General features: G+C 62.3%; 1 protein-coding gene across 4 annotated transcripts; it reads left to right on the top strand.

Annotated features, from left to right (window-relative positions):
• Nucleotides 1–2,635: 2,635 nt before the first annotated feature.
• On the top strand, nt 2,636–16,658 carry SNX18 (sorting nexin 18). 4 transcript variants are annotated; one of them, XM_036309154.1, is made up of 2 exons: nt 2,636–4,387; nt 16,269–16,658. In XM_036309154.1, exons 1-2 carry the CDS (start codon nt 2,749–2,751, stop codon nt 16,520–16,522), a joined length of 1,893 nt encoding a protein of 630 aa, XP_036165047.1. In that variant the 5' UTR covers nt 2,636–2,748; the 3' UTR covers nt 16,523–16,658. The 4 variants fall into 4 exon arrangements, with proteins under 4 accessions (XP_036165047.1, XP_036165048.1, XP_036165051.1 ...); XM_036309155.1 differs by lacking the exon at nt 16,269–16,658 and adding an exon at nt 6,477–6,738; XM_036309158.1 differs by lacking the exon at nt 16,269–16,658 and adding an exon at nt 6,436–6,488.
• The last annotated feature ends 549 nt before the right edge of the window (nt 16,659–17,207 follow it).

The raw sequence follows: 17,207 nt of genomic DNA, 5'->3' as shown, positions 1-17,207 counted from the left end.
AACCCCGAGGCGTTTTAGGGACTGGCCACGACGCCCTGTGACACTATCAGGATGGATGCGTGTCGCGATACACCTGTCCAAACGCACAGGCTCCCGCACACAGAGGGACCGAATGCCACCTCTGGGCTTCGGGTCCCGGTGCCGTGCCCGTGTGGGCCATCGTCACTCGCGGCACGCGCTGCGGGAACGCTGATGGCGCAGGAGGCCTTGTGTGCTTAGGGGCAGGTGTATGTGAACATCTCGGTACCTTCGCCTCGATTTTGCTGAGAACCTAAAACTTCTCTTTAAAAACAGCTTATTAAAAAGGAATCCACGGCCGGGCAGACACGCTCGGCTCGAGACCGGCGGGTTTCTCCGAGTGGAGGCGAGGGGCAGAGGCCGGACGCCTCCAGGCCGAGGGACGAGGGGGGAAGGTGCCATGTTTGGGGCCATTGAGTGTCTCCTGAAGACTTGTTTTCACAAAAGCGCAACAAATAGAAAGAGTGAGCCGTTATAATGGCGACTGCGTCATCTTCTTAGTGAATAATACGCTCCGTTTTCTAGAGAAAACTTTAACAATGTTTGACTGTATCTACTGAGTGGACAGCGGTCAGCTTCTGACTGGAAGGCATGGCATAGATACACCAGGTACAAATCCCGACGGGGTGAGGTTTCCCTGCACGTCGTGCCGCAGGCCAGGCCCCTGCGACCGCCTGCCCCTGCCATCACGGAGCCGGCGCTGGGCCTCCCACCAGGCGGCAGAGCCCACCCGGCCCGTCACCCACTAGCACCTGCTTCTGCGGAGCAGCCAGCCGTCCGTGAATGCGTCGCCTCCGGCTGCGGGGTGCTGGCCCCTGGAGCAGGTGTGGGGGCTCCTTGCTTCAAAGCCCACACGTTGCGCATTTTAGGTTCCCGTAGCCCTTTTACCTAAGAAGTCAGGAGAAGCCAGGCTGAGTCTACATGCATTTATCCGAAACAGCTTCGCCTCTAGCCAGTGGTCGGCAAACTCATCAGTCAACAGAGCCAAATACCAACAGGACAGCGATTGAAATTTCTTTTGGGAGCCACATTTTTAAACTTATACTATATAGGCAGGTACATTGTTATTAACTTAATTAGGGTCCTCCTAAGGCTTAGGAAGAGCCACACTCAGGGGCCAAAGAGCCGCTTGTGGCTCGAGAGCTGCAGTTTGCCGACCACGGCTCTAGGGCAGTGGTTCTCAACCTTCTGGCCCTTTAAATACAGTTCCTCATGTTGTGACCCAACCATAACATTATTTTCGTTGCTACTTCATACCTGTCATGTTGCTGCTGTTATGAATCGTCATGTAAATATCTGATATGCAGGATGGTCTTAGGCGACCCCCGTGAAAGGATCATTCGACCGCCAAAGGGGTCGCGACCCACAGGTTGAGAACCGCTGCTCTAGGGTCAGTAACACACAGTGTCTCCTCGATGTGTATGAAAGCCGGCTGCCTGCTTCTGCCCACACACACCGCTGCCCCCAGACGCGGTGACCTCGGTGGGGGCTCCGAGAAGAGTCCCAACCCGGAATGTTCCCTAAAACGCTGTCACCTGGAACGTGCTCACGGAGTGGAACTAAGGTCTCGCGAAGTAAACGCACCCGGTGGGCAGTCCTGGCCTGTGGGCGTGGCCGTGCGGGATGCTCGGAATGCCAGGGCCATGACCAGCACCGTGCTCTCTGGCCTGCTTCCCCGGTTGGCTGGACAGGGCTGGGGGACGGGCTGAACCCCAATGAGAGGCGTCTGCACAGGGACAATGAGGCGACTGAACAGGCGAAGAGAGCGAGAAGGAAGGGCCCCGGGCGGGCCACCCTGAGGGGGAGAGACGTGGGGCCGAAGCTGCAGCCATGGGAGCGGCTCAGCATCGCAGGACGTGCCCGCTGTCTCCTCGCTTAAAATGAAGCGACAGAGAGAGCTGGGGCCACTGGCCTCAGCCGGGGCAGCGGCGAGCTCCGACCGCCCTGTGCACCGCCTGGCTGGGCTTGGGGACCCAGCTGTTCCTCAGGAGGGGACGGGGCGTTTGCTTTCCAAAGAGCAGTCACAGCAGCAACAGTGGCAGCCAACACCTGAACGGGGCGCACCACGCAGACGGCCAGGTGTCAACGCCCCTGTTTCGTGGCCTCATCTGTAAAATGGGGTACACTGCACTGCCCAGGAGGCAGGGGCGCTAGGGGACGCACTCACGGTCATGCAGGGGGTGTGGTCAGAAGGTGGATGGAGCCCAGCCCTGCTCCGCTGCCCGAGCTGTCACGCAGGGTCACACACAGCGCCCTGGGCTTTGCTCCTGCCCTCCGCGCCCCTCGAGGCCCGCAGGCCGCAGCTCGGCACAGGCACAGCGTGTATCCGGGACGCAAACGCTGCGCGATCGGACTGTCGGGCACCTTTTCTCACTTAAAAGCCTGAGGACATGGCGCCGACCAGCCTGCACAACCACCTCCACCTGCCGGGCGCTGCGGCGGCGGCTGCACGCGCCGGCCACCAGGGGGCAGCGGCGGCGCGGGCTCGGCGCTCGGCGGCTCGGGCGTCGCTTGCTCCGGCCTGGCCCTCGGCCCTCGGCGCTCGGCGCTCGGCGCTCGACGCGCGCGGCTGGGGACGTGGGCGCCGCGGCCCCGCCCCCCGGCGGCGGCTCGGCTCAGTCGGCGGCGCGCGGCGCGGGCGGAGGGCGCGACCGGCGGGCGGGGCGCGGGGCGCGGCGCGCGGCGTGGGCTCCTCCGCGGCCCTCGGCGGCCGCGGGCTCGGCGGGGACCATGGCGCTGCGCGCCCGCGCGCTGTACGACTTCAGGTCGGAGAACCCGGGCGAGATCTCGCTGCGCGAGCACGAGGTGCTGAGCCTGTGCAGCGAGCAGGACATCGAGGGCTGGCTGGAGGGCGTCAACAGCCGCGGCGACCGCGGCCTCTTCCCGGCCTCCTACGTGCAGGTGATCCGCGCGCCCGAGCCCGGCCCCGCGCCCGACGCCGGCCCGGGCCCCGGCCCCGGCGGCCCGGCCCGCTACGCCAACCTGCCTCCCGGCGGCCTGGAGCCCCTGCCCTCCCCGCCGCCCGCCGCCTTCCAGCCTTCGAGCAGCTTCCAGCCGCCGAGCACCTTCCAGCCGCCGAGCACCTTCCAGCCGCAGAGCACCTTCCAGCCGCCGGGCGCCTTCCAGCCCCCGTACGCCGGGGGCGCCCTGCAGCCGTCGCCCCAGCAGCTCTACGGCGGCGGCGGCTACCAGGCGAGCCAGGGCAGCGACGACGACTGGGACGACGAGTGGGACGACAGCTCCACGGTGGCGGACGAGCCGGGCGCGCTGGGCGGCGGCGCGTACCCGGACCTGGACGGCGCCTCCGCGGGGGGCCCCGGCCGCTACCGCCTGTCCACGCGCGGCGACCCGTCGCTGGGCCCCCGGGGCGGCCCGCTGCCCGCGCCGCACCCGCCGTCGGGCGCCAAGAGCTCGGCCACGGTGAGCCGCAACCTGAACCGCTTCTCCACCTTCGTCAAGTCGGGCGGCGAGGCCTTCGTGCTGGGCGAGGCGGCGGGCTTCGTCAAGGACGGCGACAAGCTGTGCGTGGTGCTGGGCCCGCACGGCCCCGAGTGGCAGGAGAACCCCTACCCGTTCCAGTGCACCATCGACGACCCCACCAAGCAGACCAAGTTCAAGGGCATGAAGAGCTACATCTCCTACAAGCTGGTGCCCACGCACACGCGCGCGCCCGTGTACCGGCGCTACAAGCACTTCGACTGGCTGTACGCGCGCCTGGCCGAGAAGTTCCCGGTCATCTCGGTGCCGCACCTGCCCGAGAAGCAGGCCACGGGCCGCTTCGAGGAGGACTTCATCTCCAAGCGCCGCAAGGGCCTGGTCTGGTGGATGAACCACATGGCCAGCCACCCGGTGCTGGCGCAGTGCGACGTCTTCCAGCACTTCCTCACCTGCCCCAGCGGCACGGACGAGAAGGCCTGGAAGCAGGGCAAGCGCAAGGCAGAGCGCGACGAGATGGTGGGCGCCAACTTCTTCCTGACGCTCAGCACGCCGCCCGCCGCCGCGCTGGACCTGCAGGAGGTGGAGAGCCGCATCGACGGCTTCAAGAGCTTCACCAAGAAGATGGACGACAGCGCGCTGCAGCTCAACCACACGGCCACGGAGTTCGCGCGCAAGCAGGTGACGGGCTTCCGCAAGGAGTACCAGAAGGTGGGCCAGTCCCTGCGCGGCCTCAGCCAGGCCTTCGAGCTGGACCAGCAGGCCTTCTCGGCCGGCCTCAACCAGGCCATCGCCTTCACCGGGGACGCCTACGACGCCATCGGCGAGCTCTTCGCCGAGCAGCCCCGGCAGGACCTGGACCCGGTCATGGACCTGCTGGCGCTGTACCAGGGCCACCTGGCCAACTTCCCCGACATCATCCACGTGCAGAAAGGTGAGGCCGGGGGCAGGGGCGGGTGGGGTGTGCTGGGAGGGGGGGCGGCCTGGACAGACAGGCTGCTCTCCCCTGGGCCTGGGGGTGTCCAGGCATCGTTCCGGAATTTGAATGTTGGGCCAGGCGCTGCTGGGACCTGTGTCCAGGCCCCCTCGGAAGGGGACGCAAACATCATAGGCCTCTGTGAGCACCCGGGGTGGCTTAGGGCTGGGGGTCAGGAGGCTTAGAGGTCCCGGGGAGGCCTGCCTGCAGTCGCAGGTGCGTCTGCCCTCACTCCCCGCCCCCGCCCCGCCCCGGCTCGGTGGAGGAGTTGGGGTCAGTGCTCCCGGGGCCTGGCCGGGCAGCGGAAGCCCTCCGCTTCCTGCAGGCCTCTGGCTTGCGGCCTTGGTAGACTTTGAGGAAGTTTTGAGAAATCTGTTTCAGCCCAGTCCTTGTGATTGTGGAGCCCGTGAGACTGAAGTGAAGAGCGGTCTTCAGACCAGGGCGTGGGACGCCGTGGAATGTGTGGGGTCTGGCCGTCGGGTCTGAGGGCCCGTCCTGGCATCTCAGCGAGAACCAGGAACTGCCGGCCGCCCAGGGTTTTACTGGTGATAGTGGCTGCCTGACACTCGGTGAAGCTAAACGGGCCCTTTGTTCCTTCCCAGCGTAAATGAGGGCAGTGTGGCCTCTGGAGACAGCCCTCCCCGTGCGCATCCCGGCTGTGCCTGGGGGAGGGCTGGGGAGGGCTCCCAGTGAGTGTCCTCCGAGAGGGTGGGGAGGAGGGGGCGCCGTCTAACCCCTCCTGGGTAACAGCCTGGCCTTCCGCAGTGCGGGGTCCGGCCTTTCCAGGGGCCAAGCCCGTTAGGACACCCCTGGCCTTGGACATGGTCTGACTTGCATTGAACTAAAATCTGCCTCTTGGTCCCCTTTCTGCTCCCGAGAGCCACACAAAACCTGTCGGTCCCTCCTCCCTGTCAGCCCTCAGACCCGAGGCCGCAGTCTCCCTCCCCCCCCTCCAGTGCCAGTCCTGACTCACCGGGGGGGGGGGGGGGGGGGCGCCTGCAGACGCCTGGGTGTGCTGGTGCCCCTGGAGGCCGGACCTCGCAGGGCGCTGTGAAGGCAGCCACAGCCCTGCCGGCCCGGCCCGCCTGCCCTCCACCCCTGCCGGCCCGGCCCGCCTGCCCTCCACCCCTGCGCCTCTTTTGGGTAAATTGGTTTGAATCCTTGACCCTGGCTGGTCCTGGTGGGTCTCACGCTTGGGCCTTGAGTGCAGGACCTGACATTGAAATTCCACTTGTGTTACACCCATGGGGACCCCCGGCTGGCTGCCTCTTTGTTTATTCATGTCGCTTATGCAAATTGCTGGTGAGTAGTTGGGAGGGTGGGGCCAAGTGCACACACCTGTGGCCTTGACCCAGGTGGCTGGTCCTGCCCGGTGACTGGCCCTGCCCGCCCCGGCTCAGTCTGGGTCTCGGTCTCGGGTCGCTGGGACCACGCTACGCCAAGCGCCTGCTCTGGGAGTTGCTTGTGAGAAAGGGCGTGTGTCGTGTGCGCTAAGAGCTGTTGGGCGTTTACAGCCGTGCTTGTGGAGTCTAGGAAACCATGGGGCTTGTTTATTTTTTAATCCTAAAGCTAAAATTGTCTCCTATGACTTGGGATTTGAGAAACTCCCTTTATTAACACCAGTACCGTTTGATGTCGTTTAAACAGTCAGGGGCACCGACCGTAACCTCCAGGCGCCTGGGAAAGAACACCGGTCGGTGTTTGACGGTCGTGTGTGTCGCAGCCTCCGTGGGTGACGCACGGGGACCGGGTCCCTAGGTGACGTGTTTAGAATGTGCTGCCACCTGAGGCTGCAGCGCGCAGGCCAGGGCACGGGCTGCCAGGCTGGTGACCAGGGAGGCTCCGTGCAGGTGAGAGAACGTCACACCAGGTGACGCACAGGGAATGTGCCCCGGCCATGGGCAGCTCCTGGCTTTTTATTCATGTAACAAGTTTATATTTCAACTCAGGGAGAATGTTACCAATTCAGAAGAGTTATTTCATCTCTTAAGTTCTTGTTCTTACAGCAAGACAGACCGCTTCACCCTGCCTTGTACTGTTCTGATAGGATGCGAGAGAGGTGATTGGAAAGTGCTTCTTAATGACGAATGCTGTGGAGACGCCGTTAATGAGGTGCCCCCCCCCCCCGACTCCTGGGGGACGGTAGGACCACTTGGCCCTCTGAACTCGTCTCTGGCCCAGGAGACTGCTTTTCTGTGTTGGACCAGGGCTGCTCCGTGCTGGCTCTGTGGGCCACGTGCGGCTCTTTACATTTAATTAAAGTGAAATAAAATGGAACGACTCGGTTCTCAGCCACACTCAGTGTCCTTAGTGCTTTGTAGCAGGTGGCCACCACATGGGACGCAGGGATGTCGCTGGCCCTTTCCTCCGCTGAAGGCTGAGCCAGCCCGTGCTGGACAGCTGTCCCCTGTCGGGCCTCTCCGGCCGCGAGTGGTCTTCCCACGGGCTTCCTGCTCACTCGGCCCCTCCCGGCCGCCCCTCCCGCCCCTCCCGCCCCGTGGGCTCAGGAGGAGACTCGCAGGGGAGGAGGCCGGTGGACCCTCTTCCCGTGGGGAAGGTTTCTGCACGTGGGGACGCCCATGTGCTCGGCAGCCGCCTCGCAGCCCATTCAGAAAACGGCCGTCTCAGGATGGGCGTCTGATGAGCGGGGACGCGCGGCGCCTCTCGCGTGGGCTGGCCCTGCCGCCCGTGCTCGTGCCGAGGCCGGGCTGACGCGTAACCGTTTCATGTACGTGCTTCCTGCAGAGCTGAAGAGCGCCATATGGCTCCTCTAGCTGAGGGAGCATTCTGGGGTGGCGGTTTTTTTTTCATCTGCTAATGGAGGCTTGGATAAACAGACCTGCTTCGGTTAATGGGCTGAGTGAAGGGGGAGGCAGCTTCCCAGCCTGCAGGGCAGTGGATGGAAATTCAGAATCTGCTGGGATTTTATTCACGTTTTGCTTTGTCTTTAGAGGAGTCCCACCCAGCTGGTGTGGCTCAGTGGTTGAGCACTGACCTATGAACCAGGAGGTCACGGTCAGGGCACAGGCCCGGGTTGTGGGCTCGACCCCCAGTGTGGGGTGTGCAGGAGGCAGCCCATCCATGATCCTCTCTCATCATTGATGTTTATCTCTCTGTCCCCTCCTTTCTCTAAAATTAATAAAAACATTTAAAAAAAGAGGAGTCCCTTTAGTTCTCTGCTTACTGATTCCTGCGAGGAGGCCATCCCTGCCCACAGGGATGCAGATGTTGGTGAGTTTGAGGTACAACAGAGAGTTTCTTAGCTTATTTCCTTCTATTTCCAAAGATATGACTAATCTCTCGTAGATAATAACGCTCAGTGCATGGCAGTGAGTCACGCCTGAAGGCTGCAGGCTCACCTCGAGGGGAATGTTGCCGGAGGGAAGACTGTAAGCCTTTGGTGATGAGAAACGGGGTTTTACCTCTGCTCCTGCATGTGGGCCAGGAGCTGGAGGGCCCTCCTGGGGACATTCTTCATCCCGAGGAAGGTGTGAGGCCCGGCCAGGCGGCTTGTCCGTCTGAGGGTGTGACGAGGACACACAGGCATCGGGGTCTGTGCTCTTGAATGGGGCCCTCTGAGCACTCCTGATTCGGCCTTCTGTTCCACCCAAGCGGCCGGGAGTGGCACCCAGCTCTGGCCCCGCCCTCCGTCTAGAGTTTCGCCATTGTGCTCCCTCCCCACATGAATTAAAGATGGCCGGGCCCTCAGGGCACGTGGGGTGAGGCCGGGCTACCTTCCCTGTCTGCTGCCTCCTGAGCTAAAAATAGCCCTGGGGCAGAGCCAGGGAGAAGGTCTCAGAGGCTCTCACACTCCGCCTCTGTGTGAAGGTCTGGGTAGAAACTGAGTCACTCATCTGCCCCCACTGCCACCCCACGCGCCTGTGGGAGGCAGCCAGCCTTCCCCGCGGGCCCAGGCTGAACTCCCCCGTGGAGGAGGATCCCTGCTCCGTAGAGCCCTCCATCGCCCCGGGACTTGCCTTTCCTCTCCCGAGAGAGGAGTTCGTTACTGAGCAGGCGGGAGGAGGTGGCTGGGGGGCTGCTCAGTCGTTGGGTTTACTCAGAGCCTCTGGGAGAGAGCCCTGGTTTTATTCAGCACCTAGCTCAGTGCCCACCGTGGACCAGGCACTGCTAGTGCTAGGGCTGTGCCTGCCTGTGTGGGTCAGTGGGTGGGCGTTGCCCCGGGTACGGAAAGGTTGCTGTTTGATTCCTGGCCAGGGCACATGCCCAGTGGGGTGTGTGCAGAAGGCAGCCCATTGATGTTTTGCTCTCATATTGATGTTTCTTTCTCTCTCTCCCTCTCCCTTCCTCTCGCTCTAAAAATCAATAAAAAATATTTTGAAAAAAGATGCTAGGGTTGTCTCAGTGACCAAAGCAGAGATGCCTGCCCTTGTGGAGGGTGCAGGCTAGCAGATGGAGAAACCTGAAAAGCACACGCAGTGACACATGCTAATGTAACGTGCGCTGGAGTGGGGCGTGCGGGGCACATAGAATGGGGCAGGAAGTGAGCCTGGGGAGGCAGAAGGAAGTTTAAAGGAGTGAGCCACCAGGGGTCCCGGGAGCCAGGGCGCTGGCGGGGCCGAGTGCCGGGCAGGCGAGGCGACGAGGCCAGGTGACCCCCTAAGAGGATTCGGTGGGGGCTGAGGGCCCGGGAGGCCGAGCTGCAGGGCTATGGGTCGTGGTCGGACTTGTGGGAAAGCCGGGTGAGATGGGGCCAGAGCAGGGATGGAGCCGCGGCCTGAAGGACGGCCGGTCCGACCCAGGCTTCCTGGGGCTGCTGTGTGAAGATCGAGTGGGGAGGGGCAGGTGCCACAGGCGGGAGCAGGGAGCCAGCAGGAAGCTGCCCACTGATCCAGGCGAGAGACGGAGGCTGGACCAGGGACCGGGGAGGCGCAGCGGAGAGGGGAGGGGCCGCTGTGGACATCAGCGGAGTAGAGTGGACAGGCTTTCCTCAGGGCCGGGTGGCGGGGAGGAAGGGGAGATGTGGCCAGGCCAGATGTGGCCCCTGGAGCAGCCTGGGCAGCCTGGGAGTGGCCACGGCAGTAGGCTGGCCGCCTGGCTCTGCTGAGTCAGCGCAGGCCTGGGGCGCTTAGAAAAGCCCTCAGGTGATCTGCGGTCAGCTGGGGGGCGGGGAGGGAGGGCGCCTCACCGGTCAGGCAGGGAGTGACCGGGTGGGCCACACCTTTGAGGGACAGGTCCTGGTGGCAGAGGAAAGGGTGGCTCGGGTGGGGTGAGGCAAGACTGACGGGGTGTCTGTGGGGGTGGGAGGAGGAGGCAGAGGGGCTGTGCCTACAGGAGGGGCATAAAGGACCTGCGGACCGGGGGCCGTGGAGCCACCAGCGGAGGTGCTTGGAGAGGGAGCAGGGCGGGCTGTTCACAGCGCTGAGCTGAGGATGGCTTTCACTTAAAAAAAAGTTTTTTTCTTTTGGTTTCAGTGAGGGGAGGAGGGAGGGAGGGAGGGAGGGGGGAGGGAGGGAGGAAGGGAGAGAGAGAGAGAGAGAGATTGGGGGCTTGGAGGTAAATCCTCTCACTCTCCCGACTTGCAGACTGGAGGTGAACCCCAGAAAGTTGACTGAGCCCCCGAAGCGTCCCTCAGCGGCAGCCTGGCTCCCGGAAGCTCCTGTTGGCCGAGCACAGGCAGGAGGGGCTGTCCCAGTGACCAGGCACCAGGCGGCCTGGAAAGGGCAGGTGGACGCAGACACCTGTCCCCGGGGCCGGCTGAGGGCCTGGCTCTCCGGGTCTAGAGTTCCCTTTGAGGCTCCGTGGGGGGCAGGAGTGAGGCCTGCAGGAGAGAAGGCGGGTTCAGAGAGGCTGGGAATGGCGGGCAAGGTCAGGCCTGGGCCTGGAGGAGCTTAGAGACCCACTTCCTGCCTGTAGTTATGTTGGGTTGGCCACCTTGGACCTTCGGGAAAGCTGCCTGCTGCCCGCAGAGACGCCTTGGCCCACTCGTGGCAGCGTGGGGCTGGGCGTGCTCCTGTTGGAGGCTGTCTCGTGTCTGTCTTCAGACCTGTGTTTCTAGGCGCTTTGTCTCCAGTGGGTAAGAGAAGGCCAAGGTCCTGGAACCCCAGGGGAACCCAGGGTCAGGGTGCCCCTAAGGTTAAACAGCTCACGTAGGGATTGTCCCCAAAGCGTAGCGATCATGAAGCCATGGGAAGTGCCAGGCACAGAGGGCACCGTGGGTGCAGGAGTCAACAGGCCGTGCTGCCCAGCAGTTAGCGCCAGCATTGCTTATGCAGCAGTTTGCAAGCAGGGGCCTGCAGCTAAAATTCTACTGGTAAAGACGCGACATCCTCTGGGAAGAGAACTTGAGAGCCAGCGATATGTCCTTTGAAAGTGTCCTTGTGACTGTGCGCTCTGAGAGGCAGCTCCGTCCGCTCCCCCTGGGCGTGGCGGTCTCAGCTCCCTCCCTCCAAGCAGAGTCCCTTCGCTCCCTCCGCCCCTCAGGGAGGAGCTCGGCTGTTGGGCGGCTTCTCATGGACTTATTTCAGCTTCGGTCGTTCTTTCTCTTCCTAGAAAAAAGAAACTGAGGTTTTTGAGATGTTTTCTCAAAAAAGAATGAAAGTAACTATTGGAGCAGAGACGGGGCGTAAGGACTGGGGGGGTGGGGGGGGGAGGGAGGGGGGCGCAGTGGTGGGCGTGAGCGGACGCTGGCTGGGCCTGGTGAAGGAGAGCGAAGTAGGCCACTGGGCCACATTAGCATTTTCTTTCGACATGTCCATGTGCCAGCGAGTGAGAAGAAGCGCCTGGTCCGGTTGGCGGCTCCCCTCAGCCTGCCTCCTGCCCCGTCGCACCGGCTGGGTTTCTGGGGCAAGGCCCTGGGCAGACAGGAAATCCAGTGCATACTGTTGGCACGTTCATGATTTCAAAATTCAGTCAGGTGCTTGCTTTTCTGAAAACGTCATCTTCAAGGGGAAAATGTAGCTTTGGATCCCTGTTGCCTAGTGACGGGGCCTTTTGTGTCACTGGTCCTAGGAGGACAGGACTTACCGGAACACGAGATTTGCTTGAGGAGAGGACACACGTTCAGGAGCAGAAACCAGGCCTAGTGGGACTTGGAGCCTTTGGAGCAGCCAGCCAGCCCTTGGGGTCCTGAGCAGGGGGAAGAGAGGGCACAGAGGGGGCCTGAAGGGAGGTCTGTCAGCTTCAACTGAATTTTCGATGCCCGGGCGGCAGTGCCTGGATGCCCGGGCGGCTCAGTGCCTGGATGCCCGGGCGGCTCAGTGCCTGGTTCCCCGGACGGCTCAGTGCCTGGTTCCCCGGGCGGCTCAGTGGATGCCCGGGCGGCTCAGTGCCTGGATGCCCGGGTGGCTGCCCGGGACAGTACATTTTGCTGGGGCAGAAGTTCCCAGGAAATTGATTTCTCTGCCAATCAGGAGGAGGGACACAGCTCAGTTAATGCCGGTGACTGTTTGCTGTCGGCCGGCGGTGGGGTCCTACAGGTGCCGATGGGCCACGTGACACCACGCTCTGCCCACTCATCTTAGAGCAACAATGACCTGGGCCTGCTTCCAGGGGAGGCCTGCTGGGAGGTGATCTGCCGCAGGCTGTGACGCTTTCGAAAAGGGTGCCGACGTCCTGGACCTATAAAGTGAGTCTCTTGGAGCCTGAGCCCTTTGAGGCTATGATATGAAGGAGCTGTCATGGATTCGGTTCTTGAGCTTTGGCTAGTGTGTGTGCATTGTGAGCATGCGCAACGTAATCCCTCGGAAAACTTAGAACACGTGGTCAGACCAGGTGGTGGCTACCTCACCTTTGTTCCCTCCAGCCTGCACCAGGTGGCCCACCCAGGCAAGGGGTGGGAGAGGCAGGGGATGCAGGCCGTGGCTTCTGTGGGTGGGTCGAGGACGGGGCAGGGGCCTGGGAGTTGCCATCAGGGTGACAGTGAGCCCGCTGGGGTTTTGTTAGTGACAGCCCTGCAGCAGCCCAGCCACTGTCAGCTTCCCTTTGCTCAGTGAGGAAAGGGTGGCCGTCAGCCGCGTTGGCACAGGCCCTGTGTGGGACGGAGCGGGGAGCGGCCGGTGGGGAGGGGTGGCCAGCGCTCTGGCATGAGTCAGTGGCAGGACTAGGGGCAAGTCATGCAGCCCCTTGTTTGTAAGGCAGAGAGAACTGCACCCCAAACTGTTCTGCGGCCCTTTCGGTTCTTTACAAGGAACAAAGCCTCAGGGATGGGAAGAAAGGCCGGGTTCTGCCCCCCGTTGGTGTGGGTCTCAGGGTTACTGTTTCGGAGTGAACTGTATCTGTGGAGACATTCCAGCAATGCGCTCAGCTCGCGCGGCAGTGACATCGAGTCTCAGCTGGAAACGCCTGCCCGTCTGCCTTCCCAGAGGCTGTGCTGCTCCCGCCCTCCCCCGAGGACACGTGGCCGTGGCTGTGGCCAGTGGTGTGGCCGCGCCTGGCTTCCGGAGGCGGGGGCGGGGCTGATGTAGGCCGCCCGCTCAGTCCTGCCTTTTTCCTGGCCTCAGCCGTCCTGGGATGTATTTTCAGGGGGGACGGGCGCTGTGCTTCTCCGTGGGTGCCTCCCTGAGGCTGTGTCCCTCTGAGCTGTCACTTACTGTCCAGCGCACCACCCCCGGCTCCGCGTCAGTCCTTTCCTCTCAGGTGAACACTTGCCTGCGTTTTGTCCCCACCGTGAAGTCTGCTGACCACGCACTGTCCCAGGCTGTCCAGCCGTGGTCTCGCCCAGGAAGCAGCTGCGTGTGTGCTCCGCCCGCCCTCACGCTTCCCCTGCCTCTCGCTGTGGTCTGCCTTCGATGCCGGCCCTGCCCGGAGCCAAGTGGCCTTTTGTCTCCTGGCAGTGACCTCTCCCCGCGGTGTCCTGTCGCCCCGCCCTCGCCCTGTTTGTGCTGAGGGCCAGGTGGCCGGTCTGCTGGAGGCCACAGGGGCCGGTTCCGCTCCAGAGCCAACCGGACAGGAGAGGCTTTGAAAACCTTTGCCTGCTTTTGGATTTTATGATATATTTTTAAAAAGTGTGTGTTCCCTTTGTGCTTTAGTTTCTGGGCCACGTCTTTAGCTTTAGTTACACTCCTCCTGGGCGTGGTAAGGAGAGGTGCTGCACCCGGCCTCACCGCCAGGCCTTGGTTTGTGGGCGGTCCCGCCGCGGGGGCGGGGCTGTCGGTCTGTCTGCCGGGCAGCTTTCTCCAGCTCACACACACTCCCGAGACGGGCTTGACAGTGGCTGCCTCTGCCTTTCTCATGATAGTCAGCATTTTAATGAGGAAGCGATGTCAGGGTAGAAATGTGTCCAGGCCATTTCCAGTGTGAGCACCATCAGGTCAGAGGGTGCAGCTCCTGCTGCTTCAGGCGTGTGCCCCCCGAGAAATGACGGGAGCCGCCAAGACAGGCCCCACGCGTCCTGGGAAACCTCTCCTGCTCCTGCAGCCCCTGCACCTCCTGCGGCGGCTCTGAACCGAGCGAACCCATTCCCCGTGGAACGGGCTTTTGGGCGCTACCCTCTCGCGGTTGGTTCTGTCCTTCGTTCCTAGTTGGCAAAGTAAGTGTTTGCCTGGAGTCCACCTGCACCCGTGCGCTGCCATGTGTTCCTAAGGGACCGGATATGACCATGGGTGGTTCCTGCTTTATACCCTCTTCCCGTGGGGCGGGCGAGGGGCTGACACAGCCCTCCCTCCACGTACGTTTGCGCTTAGAATTCCGTGCGTCCTTCCCGGTGCTCCGGTCTGCGGCATCCTGCTGTGTTAGTGCACAGGTAGGGAGACCAGGTCGCGTGCGAATACTGAAGGGCTTCACAGGCGCAATTCGTGAATTAAATGAGGTTAGTAAGATTCCAGGGGGAAATTGCAAAACCGATAGTTTCTTTTATACACTCACAGGTTCTAAATTGCTGTGAGGAAGACGAGGGAGGGTGCGCGGAGCCCACCAGGTGCGGGCGCTGGTCCCCGCCCAGCCGCCCACCTCCTGCTCGCCACGCCGCCTGGCTTTTCCCATTCCCGCTCGCTTCCTTCCAGTGCCCTTAGCGTGTGCGTGAAGTCCGTTCCCCTTCAGGCCCCGTCCCCGCCTCTTCCTCGGCTCCTGGAGGCCAAGAGGCTCGAGGAGGTCAGGCAGCTTCCCGGGTTCCTGGTGTGAGGGTGCCGCAGGCTGGAGGCCGCGCATGGACTGCCCAGCAGGCTCTGCTGCTGCTGTGGCAGCTCCTGTGGACTGTCCCCCCACCCGTCCCCAGCACCCCAGCCTGCCGGGGGCCTCTGAGCATTTCCCTGGACACGGATCCACTTTGTGCAGCTGCCCGCTCACGGCGGTCTCCCGTGGTGTCACGGCGGGGCCTGGCCGCGCGTGCTGTGCGGCGGCCTCCTCGGGAGCCTGCAGGCGGGGCCCTGGCGCCGTGGCCGTTGCTCGCACACGAGGTCCTCCACGGAGGCTGTGCCAGGGAGTCACGTTCCTGCCCCGGAACCTGTGGGCACTTTGAAGAGAGCAGCGTTTGTTTCATTTCCTAAATGAATTCACAGTTGGGAGAAAAATGTGTCTTAGATTCTCCTTGACTCCTTCGGGACGTCCACTTAGAAAGCAGTTTTCCGGTTCCTTTCCCGGCCAGGCACATCCAGTTTCTATCCCCGTCGGGGCATGTACAGAAGGCAGCCAAGATACACTTCTCTCTCCCTCCCACCCTCCCTCCCTTCCTTTCTCTGAGCATGTCATTGGGGGAGGATTAAAAAAAAAAATCACATTTAGAAAAAATAAATGAAAATGTACACACATGCAAATGTATGCCTAGTGCTTGTCAGTGGCTTTTAAAGTCTCGGGTCTCTGAGCTGTGTCTGAAAACAACACACTTTTGCCCTCCGCGGGTTTTATTTTATACCAGGTTCGCTCTGTCCTCTGGCAGGAGATGGGAGAGATTTAGAAATGGGGCTTCCCCTGTACATTTCATCGCCGTCAACCTGCGCTTCTCAACCGCTTCCCTTCCTGCTTGCCTCAGGCCGTGGCCTCTGGCTGCTGACAGGTGTTCTAGATGCTTCGCTCCTTCCCCTGGGCTAGGAGGATGAGGGCCAGGAGTCTGGATTCTGGGGCTGCCGTGTCCAGAGATTCGAGCGTTAGCATCACTCCTTCCCGAGAGCCCCGATGTCCTGTTTCCCACCCCGCACCGTCCAGCTCTGTCTCCATGTGACCCTGCAGGCCCAGTGCCCACCTGCCCCTCACAGATGCCTTTTGGTGACATTTCTGACCGGCGGCTCTGGCACCTCCAGCTTCCTTCCCAGGTCATCATCCACACAGCCCCGGCCCCTAAGGAAGGCGGCGGTCTTGCTCCATGGGCCCCGGGCTCCAGGCGCCGGGCTCCTGGCGGGCGGACTGTGGTCGGAGCCCCGTGCGCCGCTCCCCCTGCGGGCAGCAGTCACGGCGGGGCCTGCGTGGGGCCAGCGCGCTTCCAGGTCCCGTGCTGGGGCCTCACAGCGGTTCCTTCCGGGACTTTCTGAGGGTGTGCGTCCTCTGGGGCGTCGTTTTTATGATAAAACTCAATATACAGAGCGGGCAGAGGTAGGTTTACAGGTGTGAGTCGGCGAAACAGAGTTGTTGTTTTTTTTAAATATATTTTATTGATTTTTTTTACGGAGAGGAAGGGGGATGGATAGAGAAGTTAGAAACATCGATCAGCTGCCTCCTGCACACCCCGTACTGGGGATGTGCCCGCAGCCAAGGTACATGCCCTTGACCGGAATCGAACCTGGGACCCCTGAGTCTGCAGGCCGACGCTATCCACTGAGCCAAACCGGTTAGGGCCAGAGTTTATTCTTGTATTAATTATTGCATTATTTTCTATACAAACAACTGTAACCCACCTTTGCCCATCTGCTCCTGGGCCCTGCATGTGTCTTAACGCACCTTCTCCCCGCAGGTGCTCTGACCAAGGTGAAGGAGAGCCGGCGGCACGTGGAGGAGGGGAAGATGGAGGCGCAGAAGGCCGAGGGCATCCAGGCCCGCTGCAACACCATCTCCTTCGCCACGCTGGCCGAGATCCACCACTTCCACCAGGTCCGCGTGCGCGACTTCAGGTCCCAGATGCAGCACTTCCTGCAGCAGCAGATCATATTTTTCCAGAAAGTGACGCAGAAGCTGGAGGAGGCTCTTCACAAGTACGACAGCGTCTAGTGCCGGGCGCGCGTGGGGCGCTCCAGTTCCAGGGTGATTTCCGCAGCGGAGCACAGACGGCTCAGCTGCCGCCGCTCCCGTGGGCACAGGCCGCTCTGTGCCCGCAGCCGGGCTGGCTGTGTGCTGGCGCGGCGGTGCCGCATCGTAGCTAAGTTACACTATGCGCGCCTACACTACCACGTAGCGGGGATACGATTCTACTCTTTGCCTTATTGCTTTCTGGAGGATGGGTCTTCAGTGCAGACTTGGCAGACCTCAGAGCCCTGCGGGGTCTCGGGGCGCCCGGGCCAGCCTGCCCCATGCCTTTCCCGCCCACAGACTGGGGTCCCCGAAATTCAGCCTGTTCTCTGTTTACAAACTCCGACGAGAGCAGCTGTGCGACTTCGTGCCTTTAGACTCGGGTTTTCATTTCCCCGCCCCTTTATAAAGTAACACGACTTTTTGATCGAAAGAGCGAAAGGCCAGTGCGTCCAGGGACGGCCTGCTAGTGACCGCACGAGGCGCTGGGCGGGCGGGCGGGCGGGAGGGTCAGCTGGCACCGGCCGCCGTGTGAGCGCGGCAGAGGGGCTGTGCTCCTCCGGGACTTGCGGGCCTTTGGGGAGGCGATGGGGCACTCTGCTCCCTTAGGAGCTCCGTGTGGCCTCCCTCCCGCGTCCTGGAGGCCTGTGTGCGGGGCACACGCACC

Source organism: Myotis myotis, unplaced genomic scaffold, assembly GCF_014108235.1.
Source record: "Myotis myotis isolate mMyoMyo1 unplaced genomic scaffold, mMyoMyo1.p scaffold_m19_p_5, whole genome shotgun sequence".
NCBI classification, from domain to species: domain Eukaryota; kingdom Metazoa; phylum Chordata; class Mammalia; order Chiroptera; family Vespertilionidae; genus Myotis; species Myotis myotis.
This window is presented reverse-complemented; position numbering and strand designations above follow the sequence as displayed.

Coding starts and splice junctions, on each gene's coding strand:
- SNX18 (XM_036309154.1), top strand. CDS start 2,749: ATGGCGCTGCGCGCCCGCGCGCTGTACGACTTCAGGTCGGAGAACCCG. Junction 4,388..16,268: donor CATCATCCACGTGCAGAAAG/GTGAGGCCGGGG, acceptor TTCTCCCCGCAG/GTGCTCTGACCAAGGTGAAG.